The sequence below is a fragment of the Pecten maximus genome, chromosome 13 (assembly GCF_902652985.1).
Source record: "Pecten maximus chromosome 13, xPecMax1.1, whole genome shotgun sequence".
Classification (NCBI taxonomy): Eukaryota; Metazoa; Mollusca; class Bivalvia; order Pectinida; family Pectinidae; genus Pecten; species Pecten maximus.
In genome coordinates, this window is record NC_047027.1 from 8,671,993 (window position 1) to 8,690,111 (window position 18,119).

An 18,119-nucleotide genomic window follows, 5' to 3' on the forward strand; every position below is an offset into this window, starting at 1 on the left:
AGGTGCCCGGCTTCTAATTATAGAAACAATATAATATTTACAACCTCTACTAGTACCAATTTTTATATGATTATATGATATGTCTCAGCTTTGTATTAATGGTGTTATCATACATGGCCTCTGATTAATTAATTGGATCCCGACATCTGGTCAGTGTGTTGAGTTGTTAAAATGAAGATATTGGAAACATAACATAAGATAAGCTATCGTTTTCGCTTTAACGAAGGCCAAACAGACCAGGAATATAGATTAAAGGATAAGGTAACAAGAAAATCGAATTCGAATTCGGAAAATTCATCTAGAGAGTTACAGAACAGATGTTCTTAAAGCGAAGCAGTCATGGAATATCACAGAGAAAACTATTTCACCAGACAGACCAAACAATTTAAAAGAAAAATGTCAGGTTGATTAAAAGAACGGCCACACGCTTAATGGAAAAGCATGTTGCTAAACATCAAATCAAGACGAAACGTGAAAACGGAACATGTCGAAAATGGCAGTAAATCAGAAGACCGATCAATTTTCTGTAGCGTTTTCACCGAGGAATCTTCAGGCGATATAAAACTCCTAAACATCTGTTTGAATTGCTACTGAAAGAGTATAACGAAGTAATATTTGGGTTAAAGGATTTATAAACGCTATGATCGTCGTAAGAATGGAGTTCCGACCGTTGCATATCCAAGACTAATTAAGACGCCGCGCGGACATCACAGACAACTGCTATGAAGAAACACACTGGCCCCTACGCTAAGGTTGATAAGCATGTAGGAGTTGTGGCTACTATTTTTTTCCGTTAATACTAACCAGAAACAGACGCCTGTGGCGACATGACTAATGTCTACGAGATATTGAACAATTTCCACGATAGTTTAGTTACTGTACCAAATGATGAATGTGTAGATCATCGACTAAGACACGTCACTGCATCAAGAGCTAAATCAACTAAATCATGCAAACGAGACATCCATAAATACTCCTTTGATCCTCGGTCTGTTGTCGTCTTCCTGGGGATGTCACACGCGCAAGCAACAACAAGGAAATTCAAAATTGGATTATTGAAATAATTTTGAATTTAGCATGATACATGTACATATCACTTGGCTGGACACGAATTTTAGCGGAAGAAAGATTAATCTGCTAAATTTTAACTATGAATTATACTAATGAAGTCATCATTATAAAATCTATATCATTATAGGCCTATGCCAGCGTCCATCAATTTATCCTTTTAAATCGCATTGAAAAATACGACGATATATCGTTGTTAGGGATGAATTTGTCTCGTTGTTAATTGGCCTGTAGATATTTCATCGCGTGCACTTGGTAAAGATTATAAATGGTTCATATTATAGTTATCGTTAATGACGAAGAAAAACACGTGATCGGTAAAGAGACCTGCATATATTAGGTCTCTGGGTAAAGGCACATATTTCAGTGAATCACATTTTTTGATAGATTTCTAGCACAGTCGGAGACCGAGAAAACTATTTATTTAGATATCTGCTTATTGAATAATTTGTAAATCCGGTTAATATGAAGTCATTTTCTACAAGCGTACTGTGCTGTACATAAAACAGAATATCCTTTCAAATTGATGTTACTCTGTAAATACCAAATATGCATCATCTGTTTCGCGCTTATCTAACTTTACAATTCATACTACAAATCTGCTACCAGATGTCGCTTCATGTCACCGTCAGCTGAATGTTTGTATTGTATGCTGGAAAGCAGAGCGTCCATTCGTCTAATTTGACGGTATAAACACACGTGTATTTGTTGTCTTAAAATAAGTTCATAACGACATCAAACCATTCAACAATGTCCTTCTGCCAGGAAGACGGTATGTATTTCGGAGAAGGGGGCTAGGGGACATACGTAATCATTGTAATCAAGTACTGGTTTCGTGTGAATTATCGTAAAATCATCGCAAAATGTAATCGGCTTCTGCGATCTGGCAAAGGTCACTGACACTGACAGTGATTGTATAACACCACATCATTTTATAGTAGGCCTATAACTATTGCATGCAGCTAACCCTTTCTGGTGAAGATCTGGGGATAACTTCTGGGTTGGGTTTGGTTATATACAATGTTGGATACAACATCAGTCATCTCATCTTTCTTCAAACTGAAACTATTGAAGCTGATGAAAGATATTTAGTGCATTTCGTTATGCACTGGTCCCCTTCTTCCTCGACAAGGGCCAGACTCAAAGGATTGAGTGCAGTTCACCCTTGGAGGTGGCATATAAGAGGAATTCAAGTCAAAATACTTCTTTTATAAATTTTTAAGATAAAACAAGGCTACTTAGGGTAGATGGTGACTAGCAAGGGCAGACCTGAAGGATTTCATATCTGTCCTCGCTTACTATTGATGGTGGAAGAGAGTTCCATTTATTTGCCCCTATACTCCTCCATATCAACAAGGTGTAACACTTGAAGATCTACAGTGCATCGACTGTGGAACGGAAGTAGGCTTGATTGGTCATCAAATATAGTCGGTATTGTTTATAGAGCTGTCGACCAATCACGTCTAATTCCGTTCAACAGTCATTGCATCATAAATCATCAAGTGTTACACCTTGTTGATATAGTAGGAGTAGGGGCTGATATTTCTTTTCTATTAATACCAACCATAAGCAGACACCTGTGGGATAACGAATATAAAGTCCCATCATTAATTAATTAGTTGAACAACAACTTTCCTTTTAAACTCTCACATCACATGTAGTAGTACTTCCCAACATTAAATTAATCACATCTTCATATTCCAATGTCTCTTACATAATTTTATTTGTTTTTATTTTTTCAGGAAAAGACAAATATGTATTTCTAACGTCAGATGAAGCCAACGAGCCAAGTAAACTGTCTGTACCAGAAGAGATAGACAGACCAGAGAATTTTGTTAAAGGTATACAGTTAAGACTTTAAAGCTTTTACCGATAGTATGTACATACACCATGTATTTAATATGAATGAAAAACCTACATGTACAGTTGCAGAGTTATGCAGAGGAAATGACAATGAATTATGAATTATATATATTTAAGTCTGGCCTCAGTTCTTTGAAAAATGATTTTTTTTTTAATTTGTTTCATCGATACACAAGATAATGAAGATATATTGCATTCTTTCATCTTCATTGTTGTTGTTGAAGGAAATTATCTGACTTAGACTAAAGCTATCACCCACTCGGGGATTATCTATAATGGTCCAGTGACTGTTTTTATTTTGTGTTAAAACATAATAATTCCTCACTAATTGACAAATTCTAGGAGCATATCCTAATATTTCAGGTCTGGAAATGGAATATTAACTGTTCAGGACAATAATTTAGTGGAAATCACACTAGACATTCTAAGAGTTGTGTTATGTGAAAATGGAATAACTAATCGAGAATATTACCCATAGTTTACAAAAATAAAGAGTACATATATTTGGTATCCGATACAACATTGTAGAAATCTAAAGGGCATACATTTATAATCAGGCAATGTAATGTTATATTACCAATAAAGCTGCTCCTCAGATATGATGTTACAAAAAACAGATCTCCCTGGTGTTCAACTTTGTAGTGAGAAAAATTAAAATTACATTATTTTGTTTCAAATGAATGTTGGAGCATAAAAATGAGTATTCATCCTGCATGCTTCATCATAGATATATGAATTACATGGGTTTTTTTTTGGGGGGGGGGGGGGGGTTTCATGCAACGAAAACAAAATTTGTAGTTGTGACTTTTAAGACTGGAGGTCATACAATAGCTTAAACTTGCATTATAGTGGTCACAGGAAATACTATACATGTATTCACTGTCAAGGGCACTTTTAATATTTAATAATGTTCATTAACGGATTCTGTATCCAATTAACCAATCGTGGCACGGCTCTTATCAAGTAGACCTATGATGCTGATGGCTTTCAAATTACCAAAACCCCTGTTGGACAACAAATCTTCTGTAAGTTTTCTCTCCTTTTTCCTGAAATTTTACCTGTCAAGAAATAATTACTATTTTTCTTTTTTTTTTCCTATGTAAATAAAAAGATGTTGATGGATGAGCAATAAAGTAATTATGTATTCTAGTACACAATTATTATTTTGTTACAATGTCTTCACATTTAATTGCCAGTATCCTTGATTTTGTGTGAATGCTTGCCAACTCCTTGGAATTCCATTCTTTTCTACTTTTCTACTTTCTTTCTGACATTGTTTGAAGTTACATTTTCTGCTGGAGGAGGCATTGCCATTTTAAGATTATAACATCAACCAAAACACATTGTAATCTATACTGTAGTCGAGAGGTACACATTGTAATCTATACTGTATTTGAGAGGTACACATTGTAATCTATACTGTAGCCGAGAGGTACACATTGTACTCTATACTGTAGTCGAGAGGTACACATTGTAATCTATACTGTAGTCGAGAGGAACACATTGTAATCTCTACTGTAGTCGAGAGGTACACATTGTAATCTATACTGTAGTCGAGAGGTACACATTGTAATCTATACTGTAGTCGAGAGGTACACATTGTAATCTATACTGTAGTCGAGAGGTACACATTGTACTCTATACTGTAGTCGAGAGGTACACATTGTAATCTATACTGTAGTCGAGAGGTACACATTGTACTCTATACTGTAGTCGAGAGGTACACATTGTAATCTATACTGTAGTCGAGAGGTACACACTGTAATCTATACTGTAGTCGAGAGGTACACACTGTAATCTATACTGTAGTCGAGAGGTACACGTTGTAATCTATACTGTAGTCGAGAGGTACACATTGTACTCTATACTGTAGTCGAGAGGTACACATTGTAATCTATACTGTAGTCGAGAGGTACACATTGTAATCTATACTGTAGTCGAGAGGTACACACTGTAATCTATACTGTAGTCGAGAGGTACACACTGTAATCTATACTGTAGTCGAGAGGTACACACTGTAATCTATACTGTAGTCGAGAGGTACACACTGTAATCTATACTGTAGTCGAGAGGTACACATTGTAATCTATACTGTAGTCGAGAGGTACACATTGTAATCTATACTGTAGTCAAGAGGTACACATTGTACTCTATACTGTAGTCGAGAGGTACACACTGTAATCTATACTGTAGTCGAGAGGTACACATTGTAATCTATACTGTAGTTGAGAGGTACACACTGTAATCTATACTGTAGTTGAGAGGTACACATTGTAATCTATACTGTAGATGAGAGGTACACATTGTAATCTATACTGTAGTCGAGAGGTACACATTGTAACCTATACTGTAGTCGAGAGGTACACATTGTAATCTATACTGTAGTCGAGAGGTACACACTGTAATCTATACTGTAGTCGAGAGGTACACATTGTAATCTATACTGTAGTCGAGAGGTACACATTGTACTCTATACTGTAGTCGAGAGGTACACATTGTACTCTATACTGTAGTCGAGAGGTACACACTGTAATCTATACTGTAGTCGAGAGGTACACATTGTAATCTATACTGTAGTTGAGAGGTACACACTGTAATCTATACTGTAGTTGAGAGGTACACATTGTAATCTATACTGTAGATGAGAGGTACACATTGTAATCTATACTGTAGTCGAGAGGTACACATTGTAATCTATACTGTAGTCGAGAGGTACACACTGTAATCTATACTGTAGTCGAGAGGTACACACTGTAATCTATACTGTAGTTGAGAGGTACACACTGTAATCTATACTGTAGTTGAGAGGTACACATTGTAATCTATACTGTAGTCGAGAGGTACACATTGTACTCTATACTGTAGTCGAGAGGTACACATTGTAATCTATACTGTAGTCGAGAGGTACACACTGTAATCTATACTGTAGTCGAGAGGTACACATTGTACTCTATACTGTAGTCGAGAGGTACACACTGTAATCTATACTGTAGTCGAGAGGTACACACTGTAATCTATACTGTAGTCGAGAGGTACACATTGTAATCTATACTGTAGTCGAGAGGTACACATTGTAATCTATACTGTAGTCGAGAGGTACACACTGTAATCTATACTGTAGTCGAGAGGTACACATTGTAATCTATACTGTAGTCGAGAGGTACACATTGTAATCTATACTGTAGTCGAGAGGTACACACTGTAATCTATACTGTAGTCGAGAGGTACACATTGTAATCTATACTGTAGTCGAGAGGTACACACTGTAATCTATACTGTAGTCGAGAGGTACACACTGTAATCTATACTGTAGTCGAGAGGTACACATTGTACTCTATACTGTAGTCGAGAGGTACACACTGTAATCTATACTGTAGTCGAGAGGTACACATTGTACTCTATACTATAGTCGAGAGGTACACATTGTAACCTATACTGTAGTCGAGAGGTACACATTGTAATCTATACTGTAGTCGAGAGGTACACATTGTACTCTATACTGTAGTCGAGAGGTACACATTGTACTCTATACTGTAGTCGAGAGGTACACATTGTAATCTATACTGTAGTCGAGAGGTACACACTGTAATCTATACTGTAGTCGAGAGGTACACACTGTAATCTATACTGTAGTTGAGAGGTACACATTGTAATCTATACTGTAGTCGAGAGGTACACATTGTACTCTATACTGTAGTCGAGAGGTACACACTGTAATCTATACTGTAGTCGAGAGGTACACATTGTAATCTATACTGTAGTCGAGAGGTACACATTGTAATCTATACTGTAGTCGAGAGGTACACATTGTAATCTATACTGTAGTCGAGAGGTACACATTGTAATCTATACTGTAGTCGAGAGGTACACATTGTAATCTATACTGTAGTCGAGAGGTACACATTGTACTCTATACTGTAGTCGAGAGGTACACATTGTAATCTATACTGTAGTTGAGAGGTACACATTGTAATCTATACTGTAGTCGAGAGGTACACATTGTAATCTATACTGTAGTTGAGAGGTACACATTGTAATCTATACTGTAGTCGAGAGGTACACATTGTAATCTATACTGTAGTTGAGAGGTACATGTCTATTTAATTCTTCTAGATGATAACTTATCTCATGATCAAACTATTAAAAGGTATTAATGATGTGTGTCAAATGGATCTCTTTGTACCTGAGGACACTATATTGTACTTTCTGATTTTACTTCTTCAGCAATAAAATATTTGAACAAAAAATAAAATAAAATAATAAGCAATTCGTATCTTAACTTGGGTCTAAAATCAGGAATTGGCAAGTTTGAGTGTGATGAGCACCAATTTCAAATATCTTAATGGTCGACATGATTTTTCCTAAATTCCAGGTTTTGTTGATAAAGATGGAAATCTAAATTGGGAATGTGCCTGTCGAGGAAGTATGGTTGCCAGCAAGTGTGGTTTGGAATCACGGACATTTCTTCAGTGTATTCACAAAAATATGGACAAAAGTGACAAGTTTGAAATTTGTATAGATCCACTTATAGAAATGCAGAAGTGCATGAATAAACATCCAAAACAATATCCTAAACATGAAGATCAGAAAGATTCAGATGACACAAATACTTCATCATGAAGAAAATATGATAAAAAAAACATCACTGTTGTGTTTTTAGAAGCAAGTGCTGAGAGGTGGTTTGAATTTTGTTATGGAGAAAAAAAGAGATTCAAGCTAAAAGTAATTTTCTTGTCGGTAAGGGCAGACAACTCCATATATGTGCAAGAATATCTAAGGTTCTAAGATGCAGAGAGCCAGAGACCAATATCACTATGTATTGTAGGTAAGTAGTAACACATTTATTGTATTCATGGAAAACAATAACTAAAATTAATAGTTGTTTACCTTGCTGGTTCTGTATAGTGTATCTTGGTGGTGGTGTGCTTGATTTGAAGAATTCTAAGACTTTTTGAGCATATTGTATGCATTTATAACAAGAAATTATGGATGTACCATTAAGAAACACTTTAAGTAAAAATCTCATCCTTATTTTGTTTGTCCACAATAAAAATGTATATGACACTTCAATGTATTGTAAAAATATCTGTATTTCTGGATCAACTCTGATTTTGAAGAGATGAAAAAATGCCTGAATGTACTTCAGTCTGGGTTAAATACAATATTTTTATACTGTACTGTAGATCAAGACCACACCATGGCAGAATCATTAATTAAGTAACGACAAGAAAATACCTGGTAATATCTTTTGCGGAAAAGTTATCTAAATAGGATAGAAAAAACTTCCAATAGCTTGATATAAAACACTAAATCATACCACATGATGTTCATAGCTGACATAGTTCAGGCAACCATTCAGAGTTACAAAACAACAATAACGAACATAATTATATTTATTTCCTATCAACAAAAGCTGAAAAAGTGGTGTCATTTGATGATAGACAAACAAATAAAAAAATTGTCTATATCACAATTTCCAATTTTAAAGAAACAGTTTTATGTATTTGTCTTACCCTAGTTTTTGAATCCTTATTTTTTGTATTCTAGTTTATAAAATATGAAAAAAATGTGATAAAGTAAAGTCAATGTATAGAATGGTGTAAGTTTATAATATAAGCATTGTATACGATGATTTTAGGTTAACAATATAAGCATTTTATACAATGATGGAAGTTAACGATGTAAGTGTTGTATACAATGATGTAAGTTTTCAATGTAAGTGTTGTATACAATGATGGAAGTTAACGATGTAAGCAATGTATACAATCGAATGATGTAAGCTAACAATATAAGCATTGTATACAATGATGTAAAATAACAATGTAAGCATTGTATACAATGATGGAAGTTAACAATGTAAGCATTGTATACAATGATGTAAGTTAACAATATAAGCAATGTATACAACGATGTAAGTTAACAATGTAAGCATTGTATACAATGATGTAAGTTAACGATGTAAGCAATGTATACAATCGAATGATGTAAGCTAACAATATAAGCATTGTATACATTGATGTAAGTTAACAATGTAAGCATTGTATACAGTGATGTAAGTTAACAATGTAAGCAATGTATACAATCGAATGATGTAAGCTAACAATATAAGCATTGTATACATTGATGTAAGTTAAGAATGTAAGCATTGTATACAGTGATGTAAGTTAACAATGTAAGCATTGTATACAATGATGTAAGTTAACAATAAAAGCATTGTATACAATGATGTAAGTTAACAATGTAAGCATTGTATACAATGATGTAAGTTAACAATATAAGCATTGTATACAGTGATGTAAGTTAACAATGTAAGCAATGTATACAATCGAATGATGTAAGCTAACAATATAAGCATTGTATACATTGATGTAAGTTAAGAATGTAAGCATTGTATACAGTGATGTAAGTTAACGATGTAAGCATTGTATACAATGATGTAAGCATTGTATACAGTGATGTAAGTTAACGATGTAAGCATTGTATACAATGATGTAAGTTAACAATATAAGCATTATATACAATGATGTAAGTTAACGATGTAAGCATTGTGTACAATGATGTAAGTTAATAATGTAAGCATTGTATACAATGGTGTAAGTTAACAATGTAAGCATTGTATACAATGATGTAAGTTAACAATGTAAGTATTGTATACAATGATGTAAGTTAACGATATAAGCAATGTATACAACGATGTAAGTTAACGATGTAAGCAATGTATACAACGATGTAAGTTAACAATGTAAGTGTTGTATACAATGATGGAAGTTAACAATGTAAGTGTTGTATACAATGATGTAAGTTAACAATGTAAGCATTGTATACAATGATGTAAGTTTACAATGTAAGCATTGTATACAATGATGTAAGTTTACAATGTAAGCATTGTATACAGTGATGTAAGTTAACAATGTAAGCATTGTATACAATGATGTAAGTTTACAATGTAAGCATTGTATACAGTGATGTAAGTTAACAATGTAAGCATTGTATACAGTGATGTAAGTTTACAATGTAAGCATTGTATACAGTGATGTAAGTTAACAATGTAAGCATTGTATACAATGATGTAAGTTAACAATGTAAGCATTGTATACAATGATGTAAGTTAACGATGTAAGCATTGTGTACAATGATGTAAGTTTACAATGTAAGCATTGTATACAGTGATGTAAGTTAACGATGTAAGCATTGTATACAACGATGTAAGTTAACAATGTAAGTGTTGTATACAATGATGTAAGTTAACAATGTAAGCATTGTATACAATGATGTAAGTTTACAATGTAAGCATTGTATACAGTGATGTAAGTTAACGATGTAAGCATTGTGTACAATGATGTAAGTTAACAATGTAAGTATTGTATACAATGGTGTAAGTTAAGAATGTAAGCATTGTATACAATGGTGTAAGTTAACGATGTAAGTGTTGTATACAATGATGTAAGTTAACAATGTAAGTGTTGTATACAATACAATGTAAGTGTTGTATACAATGATGTAAGTTAACAATGTAAGCATTGTATACAATGGTGTAAGTTAACAATGTAAGCATTGTATACAGTGATGTAAGTTAGCAAGTACAGCTTGTCAATACAATATTTGGCATTATATTTTCCCACTTTGACTAAATCAGTCTGATTAATACATTTTGTTGTCATGCAGTGTTCCAGCTAGGTCGGGTTAGCAGGGCGCGGCGCCCTGCCCCTAATTCAAAGTTAGAAATGCGCCCCGCCCCTTTTCCTGTAGTACTGCCCTTTTTCTAAGTGTCATTGATGCTCATTTTGCCTCGTATACTCTAGATCCGATTTGCTGAAGCCATGCAATATACAGTCAGTCACTAATTGGCCACCTGTAACACTAGTCCCCTTACCTGTGTTAGACCCTGATCCACGGTACTGGTGGACGCTGCCCGAGGCAGTGATCGGTCAGCTGGGGATCGAGATGGTGTTTTAATAGATTCATTTAACCGTGACGAGTCGATACTGACGATAGGATCAGTTGGTAATCTAATTAAATCATAATCACGACGGCTTTTTGAAGATGGACAAAGTAATGATAATGGATGGAAATGTTGATTTACTTATGTAAACAACTTTTGACAAGACCGAAAAGAGCCGCACGTTTGTCGTAAAGTTATCCCATGAGCACGTGTTCATTGGCGATCGATCTATATATCTTTGAAATTTTCTTCACATGACAACACGAAATCCTTCTGGTTTTAACCAAGCAACTTTTAGGTAAATGATCATGAGATCACTTTCCAGTGATTTTCCAGTGATCAAAATTAGCTTTCGGTTGATTTTATTTGATGAAGTTTGGCGGGACGCCGGAAATGGTTCGTTGTAAATGCAGATGTCGCACATTCCTTGTTGGATTGACGTATTTCTATACAAAATGTTTATTTTTCATAAATAAATAAAGGACATATGAAAATATCTTCTCATGTGAATAATGGTTGCAAAAGTTTAGTTTATATTGTGTTATTTTCGTATCTGAAATGCCGACTCTGCATTAACTGCGGGTCATGTGATAGCCAAGTGATTACATTTCTAACAACACGCGGGGACCGTTTGTTTACGAGAGCAACGGAACATATGTTTGATCAGAAACTTGCGAATCATAACCGGCCCTAATTCGTTTACCATTTCTTATAATTAATTCAAGAAAATGTTAACGTGCTATAATTTCCTGATTTTAGTATACCGTTATTTCTAAAGAGTCTAAAGTGAAAGTAGAAATTTACCGCCGCTTACAAGATGCATCGTAGTTATTTGGACGAAGTTTATTCAGATATTAAATAATGGAATTTCTTTTAATCATTTTTTCTCGTATATGCTTGACCACATTTTCTCCTTTGCTCCATAATATCTTCACTTACAATTAGTCGTCTTGCAATCACAACGGACAGACCAGAGACCTATATTAATTAGTAGTAGGTATATGGACAGACTAACTTCTGGTTGAAAATATCGCTCTGTTGACTGTAATCTGATAGTAACTTTTTGATTGGACGTAATTATCGTATATGGATTCTCTCAATACACCCTTAAATTGAAATAATGCTAATATCATTTTATTTTTGAATTATTCTAGGTCATTACTTTTACCATCAAAATTTAAAACAATATTTGAAGAATAAAGAGAAGAAAGAAGATATTTTTACACACAAACGAAATAATAAAAAAAAATCAACAGATTTCTATTTGTCTCTATGAATCAGGTCATATGTAATGCATGGATGTACTTGAATTGTCCTGTATAATAAGGTAGAAGAAAGATAGGCCTGAAAAAAATGTCGCGCACAAAAATGCCCTTTTTTTAGGCAGCGCCCTGCCCTTTTCAAATCCTAGCTGGAACACTGTCATGGTTACATGTATAAATTTTGAGTGGGTTTGGTGAAACTGCTTCACTAAAAACAAATGTTAACACCATGTAATCAATAAATGGAATTGATGTGTTTTGTATGTTCTCTTTGTTATTTGTAGATTTAATGGGTACCTGTAATATTTAGTTTAAACATATTTTGTTGTCCATGAAGAGACAAAGGTATTGAGCATAAGTTATTACAACTTCTGTCGCATGCCCTCCGAGTCTCCTGACCTATTGTGCTCACATTTTCAAAACAGTAGAAAGGTAGAACTCTTTCATTGCTGAAATAGCTAGAGTTAATATATGATGAGTTTACATTGTCAGCAAATGTGTTTATCAAGTTCAGCAAATGTGTTTATCAAGTTCAGCAAATGTGTTTATCAAGTTCAGCGAATGTGTTTATCAAGTTCAGCAAATGTGTTTATCAAGTTCAGCAAATGTGTTTATCAGGTTTTTGTCTGTTAATGATTGCTGATATTATATCTTACTTCCACAAGAGTTCCATCTTTAAAAACACATCAAAGTTCAATTTAAAGTTGTAGCTAGGATAATTCAGGGCATATCAATTTTGTAATAAAGAATTTAAAAGAAGTCGGATTTATACAGTATAATATTATACTTCCTAAATTACAAATAAAGCAATTGAAATTAATTAAGTGATATGTAATATGTTCAAATTCTATATTAACTCTTCTGTACTGGGTATTGAATTAGCCTAGAAAACCAGCTTACAATACCCAAATACTTGTAGTCCAAACCTGACATTATACATATGACACATTGATAAAAGTTATTCCTTTAGAATAATAGATATACCTGGTGTTTCACCTGATTCACATCTTACTTTTGGAGATTTGTTTTGTGATTACTGCAGTAAATACGGAGAAGGGGTGTTCAATTTCAAATTACGTATGATAGCATACAGGTGGTTTATAAAATAAAACTGACAATAATAATATAAAAATCCCATACAGTTCCTATTTGATAAAATACCACTTCAAGGATGACAAGAAATATTGTTACTGCTATAAAAGGAGTAAATTTGAATGGAACTATTTTTCAAGAATTGTGATTTGGGCATTTTCTTTTACTGTTATCTAAACATTGGACCAGGGTTGTTCTTTTTGAAATAAGGGCATACCTATCAGTCTTTTTAGTTGCTTTCAAAGACCTTCATTACATTTGCAGGCTGTCAAGATTTATGCCTGAAATGTATATACGGTGCATTAAATGAACCAGTTTGAGTGAATGAACAGGATCCAGGTTTCAATTTCAATGTGACGTTTGTTTATTTGATGTTTTCTTTTTTCTTATTTACAGGTTTTATTGATGAGAAAGGAAGTCTGAACTGGGAATGTGCCTGTCGTGGAAGTATGGTGGCCAGCAGATGTGGGGTTGAGATGAGAGATTTCTTCCAGTGTATCCATGACAACATGAACAATGAAGAGAAGGCTGATGCCTGTCTTGAGAAGTTTCATGAAGTGAAAACATGCATGGATAAATTTCCCGAACATTATAAAAGTCCAGAGGAGGATGAGGCAGAAGAGGGAGCATCTGAAAAAGCTGAATCTCAAGCTTCAAAATAATTTTAATATCACAGAGACTTCAATTACATGGATAGCCTATACAACCATGTGATGTGTGTTATACATGAAACATTGTAATAAGGATTGAGTGTTAAGTGATGATCATTTTTGTTGAGTAAATGTTGGAACATATTTTATTGTTTTGAACAAACCTTACCTCAGTTTCTCAAGTAAAAACAAACATCTATAACTGTTATATTATTCATTATTATCTAATTACATCAATTCAGGCGTTGATGTTTCCTACTTCAATTTGTGTGAGGGGGTCAGGATAGCTCAGTCGGTTAGAGCACCAGCCACTTAACCTCAGGTGAAGATCTGAGGTGAGTGTTGCGACACTCCCTACCCACTGCGATTGCGTTTCTCACGAAGCAGTGAAATTGTCTGGTTTGTGCTGTCGTGGTTGTGTCCTTTGCCAAACCACTTCACCCTGATTGCTCTGGACGGGTTTCCCATTGTTCAGTGAGGTAGTCAGCAACTATTACCCCACCTCAAAAAAGACACTGACTGTTCATGGTGCAATAAATCCAGCAAACAATGATTGATTTGTAATAATAACATGTAAGTATCATGTCACACTGGTGGTATTTTATTAGTCTATAGGATTCCCCTATATCTGTATGGGTCACACTCTCTAGGTTTTACATTCTGTAGTAATAACACCCCCCACCCGACCTCAAAGCTGTAATACATCAAGGCCCTGCCAAATGTGAGGTCATTGAGGCAATACAATCCTAGATATGTCATATTAACTTGAAAATAGTGTGCTGTATAATGTCTACTTGATTCGTTTCTGATGTACTACCATCTACGCTGCATCATACAAAAGACATGTGACTCTGTCAGAACCCAGAGAGCCTTAACTTAATAACAGTAACTGATTCCTCCTCTAGATAATGACTATATATTTAGTGATGCTAAAGAACACTTGTATTGCTTTCTTGAAAGAAAACAGATTACCTCCCCTTTTTCACGTTTTACAGTACATAAGATGTACAACAAGTATAAGAAATCATTGTTATTATTATAGCGAGTATGGGTACTGTTCTTGTTATGGTAAACTAACAATTACAATATTTCAGCATTTATCTTAGTCTAGTAAATATTCTAGTACACATAAGTAGTAATTGTATTGTATTGGACAGAAAGACTCTGGTTTTGTTATAGCTAGTGTATACTGTGGTTGAGTCAAGTCATCATTCAAGAGTCAATCATACTCTAAAACGTTTGATTGTCCTAAAATATATAGTGGTTTTTTTTGGGTTTTTTTTGTTAGTTTTTTAATTTGTATGTAATGATTGCGAGGACTAAATGCATAACAGTTGACAGAACAATAAATGTAATCAAAAGGATCTCCTCATGTTGTATTGTTGTTGGGCTGTGATACGGTAAATATACAGATGAGGGAATGACTGTAGTTCATATTTATCTCCATAAAAATATTAACTACTATCAATACTATAGTATACTCACTAGGATGTATATTTGTCACTGTGGAGTAAATACAAAATTTCATTGTATGATGTCAAAGATTACATTTGGGCTTTTCAAAGAAATTCATGTGGCAGAAAATGTATGGTGAAATTGGTAGTGTCTTCCAAGTCCATGTATAATGTTTTCTTTAATGCAAAAGGTAGAACAATGCAACATTATGGATATACACAAGTGTGCACTATACGCGAATATTTACAGTATATAGAATGACTAGGTTATGTATGTGTCCAATATTACCTCTTTGTCAAAGGTCAAAGTCACAATGAAATCAAAGATACACCCAGTAACTTCTGACTTGTTGAAAGTAAAGAATACATTTCATGGATATATGTGAAATGGAAAAGCTATGTTCCAGCTACAATAATTGAGTCTGTACACCAAGGTCAATCAAAGGTCAATCAAACATTGAGGTAAAAAAGATTGTTGTGGCTGGCCATGTTTTTTTTGTTTTTTTTTGTTTATTAAAATTTGATCTGTGAATTGTTAGGAAGAGATATACATGTATCAGAATGACACATCCGTCCGTCAACAATTGACTTCTTCTCCATAACCACTGATTAGAATTTGACCAAATTTTGTCAGAAGCATCCCTATGGGGTATGGACTCAAAATTGTACAAATGGTGGCGCTGACCCCCCAGGGGTCTGAGGGGCGGGGCCAAAAGGGGTCAATTTGGCTCTATTAATATAAACGACTTCTTCTCTGAAACCAAGCAAAGGATATTGCTCCTATTTGCCTGGTAGTATCACTATGGGGTAAGGATTCAAAATTGTACAAATGGTGGGGCTGACCCCCTGGGGGCCTGATGGGTGGGGCCAAAATGGGTCAATATACCTATATTGATATTAACGACTTCTCTGAAACCAAGCAATGGATATTGCTCATATTTTCCTGGTAACATCACTATGGGGTGGGGATTCAAAATTGTACAAATGATTGGGCTGACCCCCTGGGGGCCTGAGGGGCAGGGCCAAATGTGGTCAATTGGGCTATATTGATATAAACGACTTCTTCTCTGAAACTGAGCAATGGACATTGCTCACATTTGCCTGGTAGCATCACTATTGGGAGGGGACTCAAAATTGTACAAATGGTGAGGCTGACTTCACGGGGGCCTGAGGGGCGGGGACAAGAGGGGTCAATTGGGCTATATTGATATGAACAACTTCTCCTCTGAAACCAAGCAATAGATATTGCTCATATTTAACTGTGAGCATCCCTTTGGGGTTCGGATTCAAAATTGTACAAATGGTGGGGCTGATCCTGACCTCCCTTGGGGCTGAGAGGCGGGGCCAAAAGGGGTCATTTTGGCAGAATTGACATAAACAACTTTTTCTCTGAAACTAAGCAATGGATATCTCTAATATTTGACTGGTAGCATTCCCTTGGGTTAAGGATTCAAAATTAAACAAATGACGGGGCCAACCCCCTTGGAGCTGAGGGGAGGGGCCAAAAGGGGTCAATTTGGTTAAATTGATATAAACAACATCTTCTCTGAAACTAAGCAATGGATATCACTCTCATTTGTATGGTAGCATGGTCATGGGGTGGGGATTCAAAATTGTACAAATTTTAGGGTTGACCCCACCAGGGGGCTGAGGGGTGGGGCCAAAAGGGGTCAATTTGGCTAAATTGATATGAACAACTTCTTCTCTGAAACAGCTCATATTTGACTGGTAGCATCCTTTTGGGTAAGGATTCAAAATTTTATAAAAGAAGGAACTTACCCCCCGGGGTGCAGAGGGCGGGGTCAAAAGGGGTCAATTGGTTTAAACAACTTCTTTTCTGAAACTAAGCCATGGATATCACTCACATATGTGTGGTAGCATCCCTATGGGGTTGTGCCAAAAGTCAGTTTCATTTCATGGATTAATGCATTTTTTGGCATAAAAACCTCACATACCCATATAAAATGTCTATAATATATTGACATAGCAATACCAGTGACAAATATACTTAATCATCATTCTTGTTTCATAACTCATGAAATCCAGGTGAGCGATACAGGCCCTCTGGGCCTCTTGCTAAATGTAATATTTCAAACATAATGTCTTGACCGACCTGCAAACGTTTAAATACTGTGCCTGGGAGACTTTGTCAAGGGTCATCTGTATAGGGGCCGCGATGGCCGAGTGGTTAAAGTGTCCCGACACTTTATCACTTGCCCTCCACCTCTGGGTTGCGAGTTCGAAACCTACGTGGAACAGTTGCCAGATACTGACTGTAGGCCGGTGGTTTTTCCTCTGGGTATTCCGGCTTTCCTCCACCTCCAAATACTGGCACGTCCTTAAATGACACTGGCTGTTAATAGGACGTTAAACAAAAACAAACCAAACCAAACATCTGAAAACAATATAAAATCTTCAGGTCCCTGTTTATTTCATAAGTGAACAATATCTGTCCAACAGTTTGGACCGTGAAAACGAAAACGGACATGCATTCACATTTATCTGGTCTGATCCTAATAATTTCTAACTAATAAAGGTACATATGTTAAAAATGATACTGGTACGGATATATATATGTGTATATTTATGAAATGACAAGGTGTTATCATTTATAATGATCACCTATGATAAGAGCTATGTGCCAGAGGTCAATATGACGTTACACTCAATTTTTTTATTTAATTGTCTGGGCCGCAACAATACTTGAAAATACATGCATATACGATGGTCAATGAGTTAATACATGCAAGATGACAATTAATGGGTTGCTTGTAACTTTCCCTATGTT

General features: G+C 35.2%; 1 protein-coding gene across 2 annotated transcripts; it reads left to right on the forward strand.

The window, feature by feature from the left end:
• Positions 1-1,708: 1,708 nt before the first annotated feature.
• Positions 1,709-15,241, forward strand: LOC117341027 (mitochondrial intermembrane space import and assembly protein 40-A-like). 2 transcript variants are annotated; one of them, XM_033902839.1, is made up of 3 exons: positions 1,709-1,840; positions 2,811-2,909; positions 13,624-15,241. In XM_033902839.1, the coding sequence occupies exons 1-3, from the start codon at positions 1,819-1,821 to the stop codon at positions 13,887-13,889; spliced, it is 387 nt and encodes a 128-aa protein (XP_033758730.1). In that variant the 5' UTR covers positions 1,709-1,818; the 3' UTR covers positions 13,890-15,241. The 2 variants fall into 2 exon arrangements, with proteins under 2 accessions (XP_033758730.1, XP_033758731.1); XM_033902840.1 differs by lacking the exon at positions 13,624-15,241 and adding an exon at positions 7,304-8,237.
• The last annotated feature ends 2,878 nt before the right edge of the window (positions 15,242-18,119 follow it).

Bases quoted from the DNA above. Each gene is read 5' to 3' on its own strand.
- LOC117341027 (XM_033902839.1), top strand. From the start codon at position 1,819: ATGTCCTTCTGCCAGGAAGACG. The intron at 1,841-2,810 runs GTATGTATTTCG...TTATTTTTTCAG, and splicing joins GTCCTTCTGCCAGGAAGACG to GAAAAGACAAATATGTATTT. The intron at 2,910-13,623 runs GTATACAGTTAA...TCTTATTTACAG, and splicing joins ACCAGAGAATTTTGTTAAAG to GTTTTATTGATGAGAAAGGA.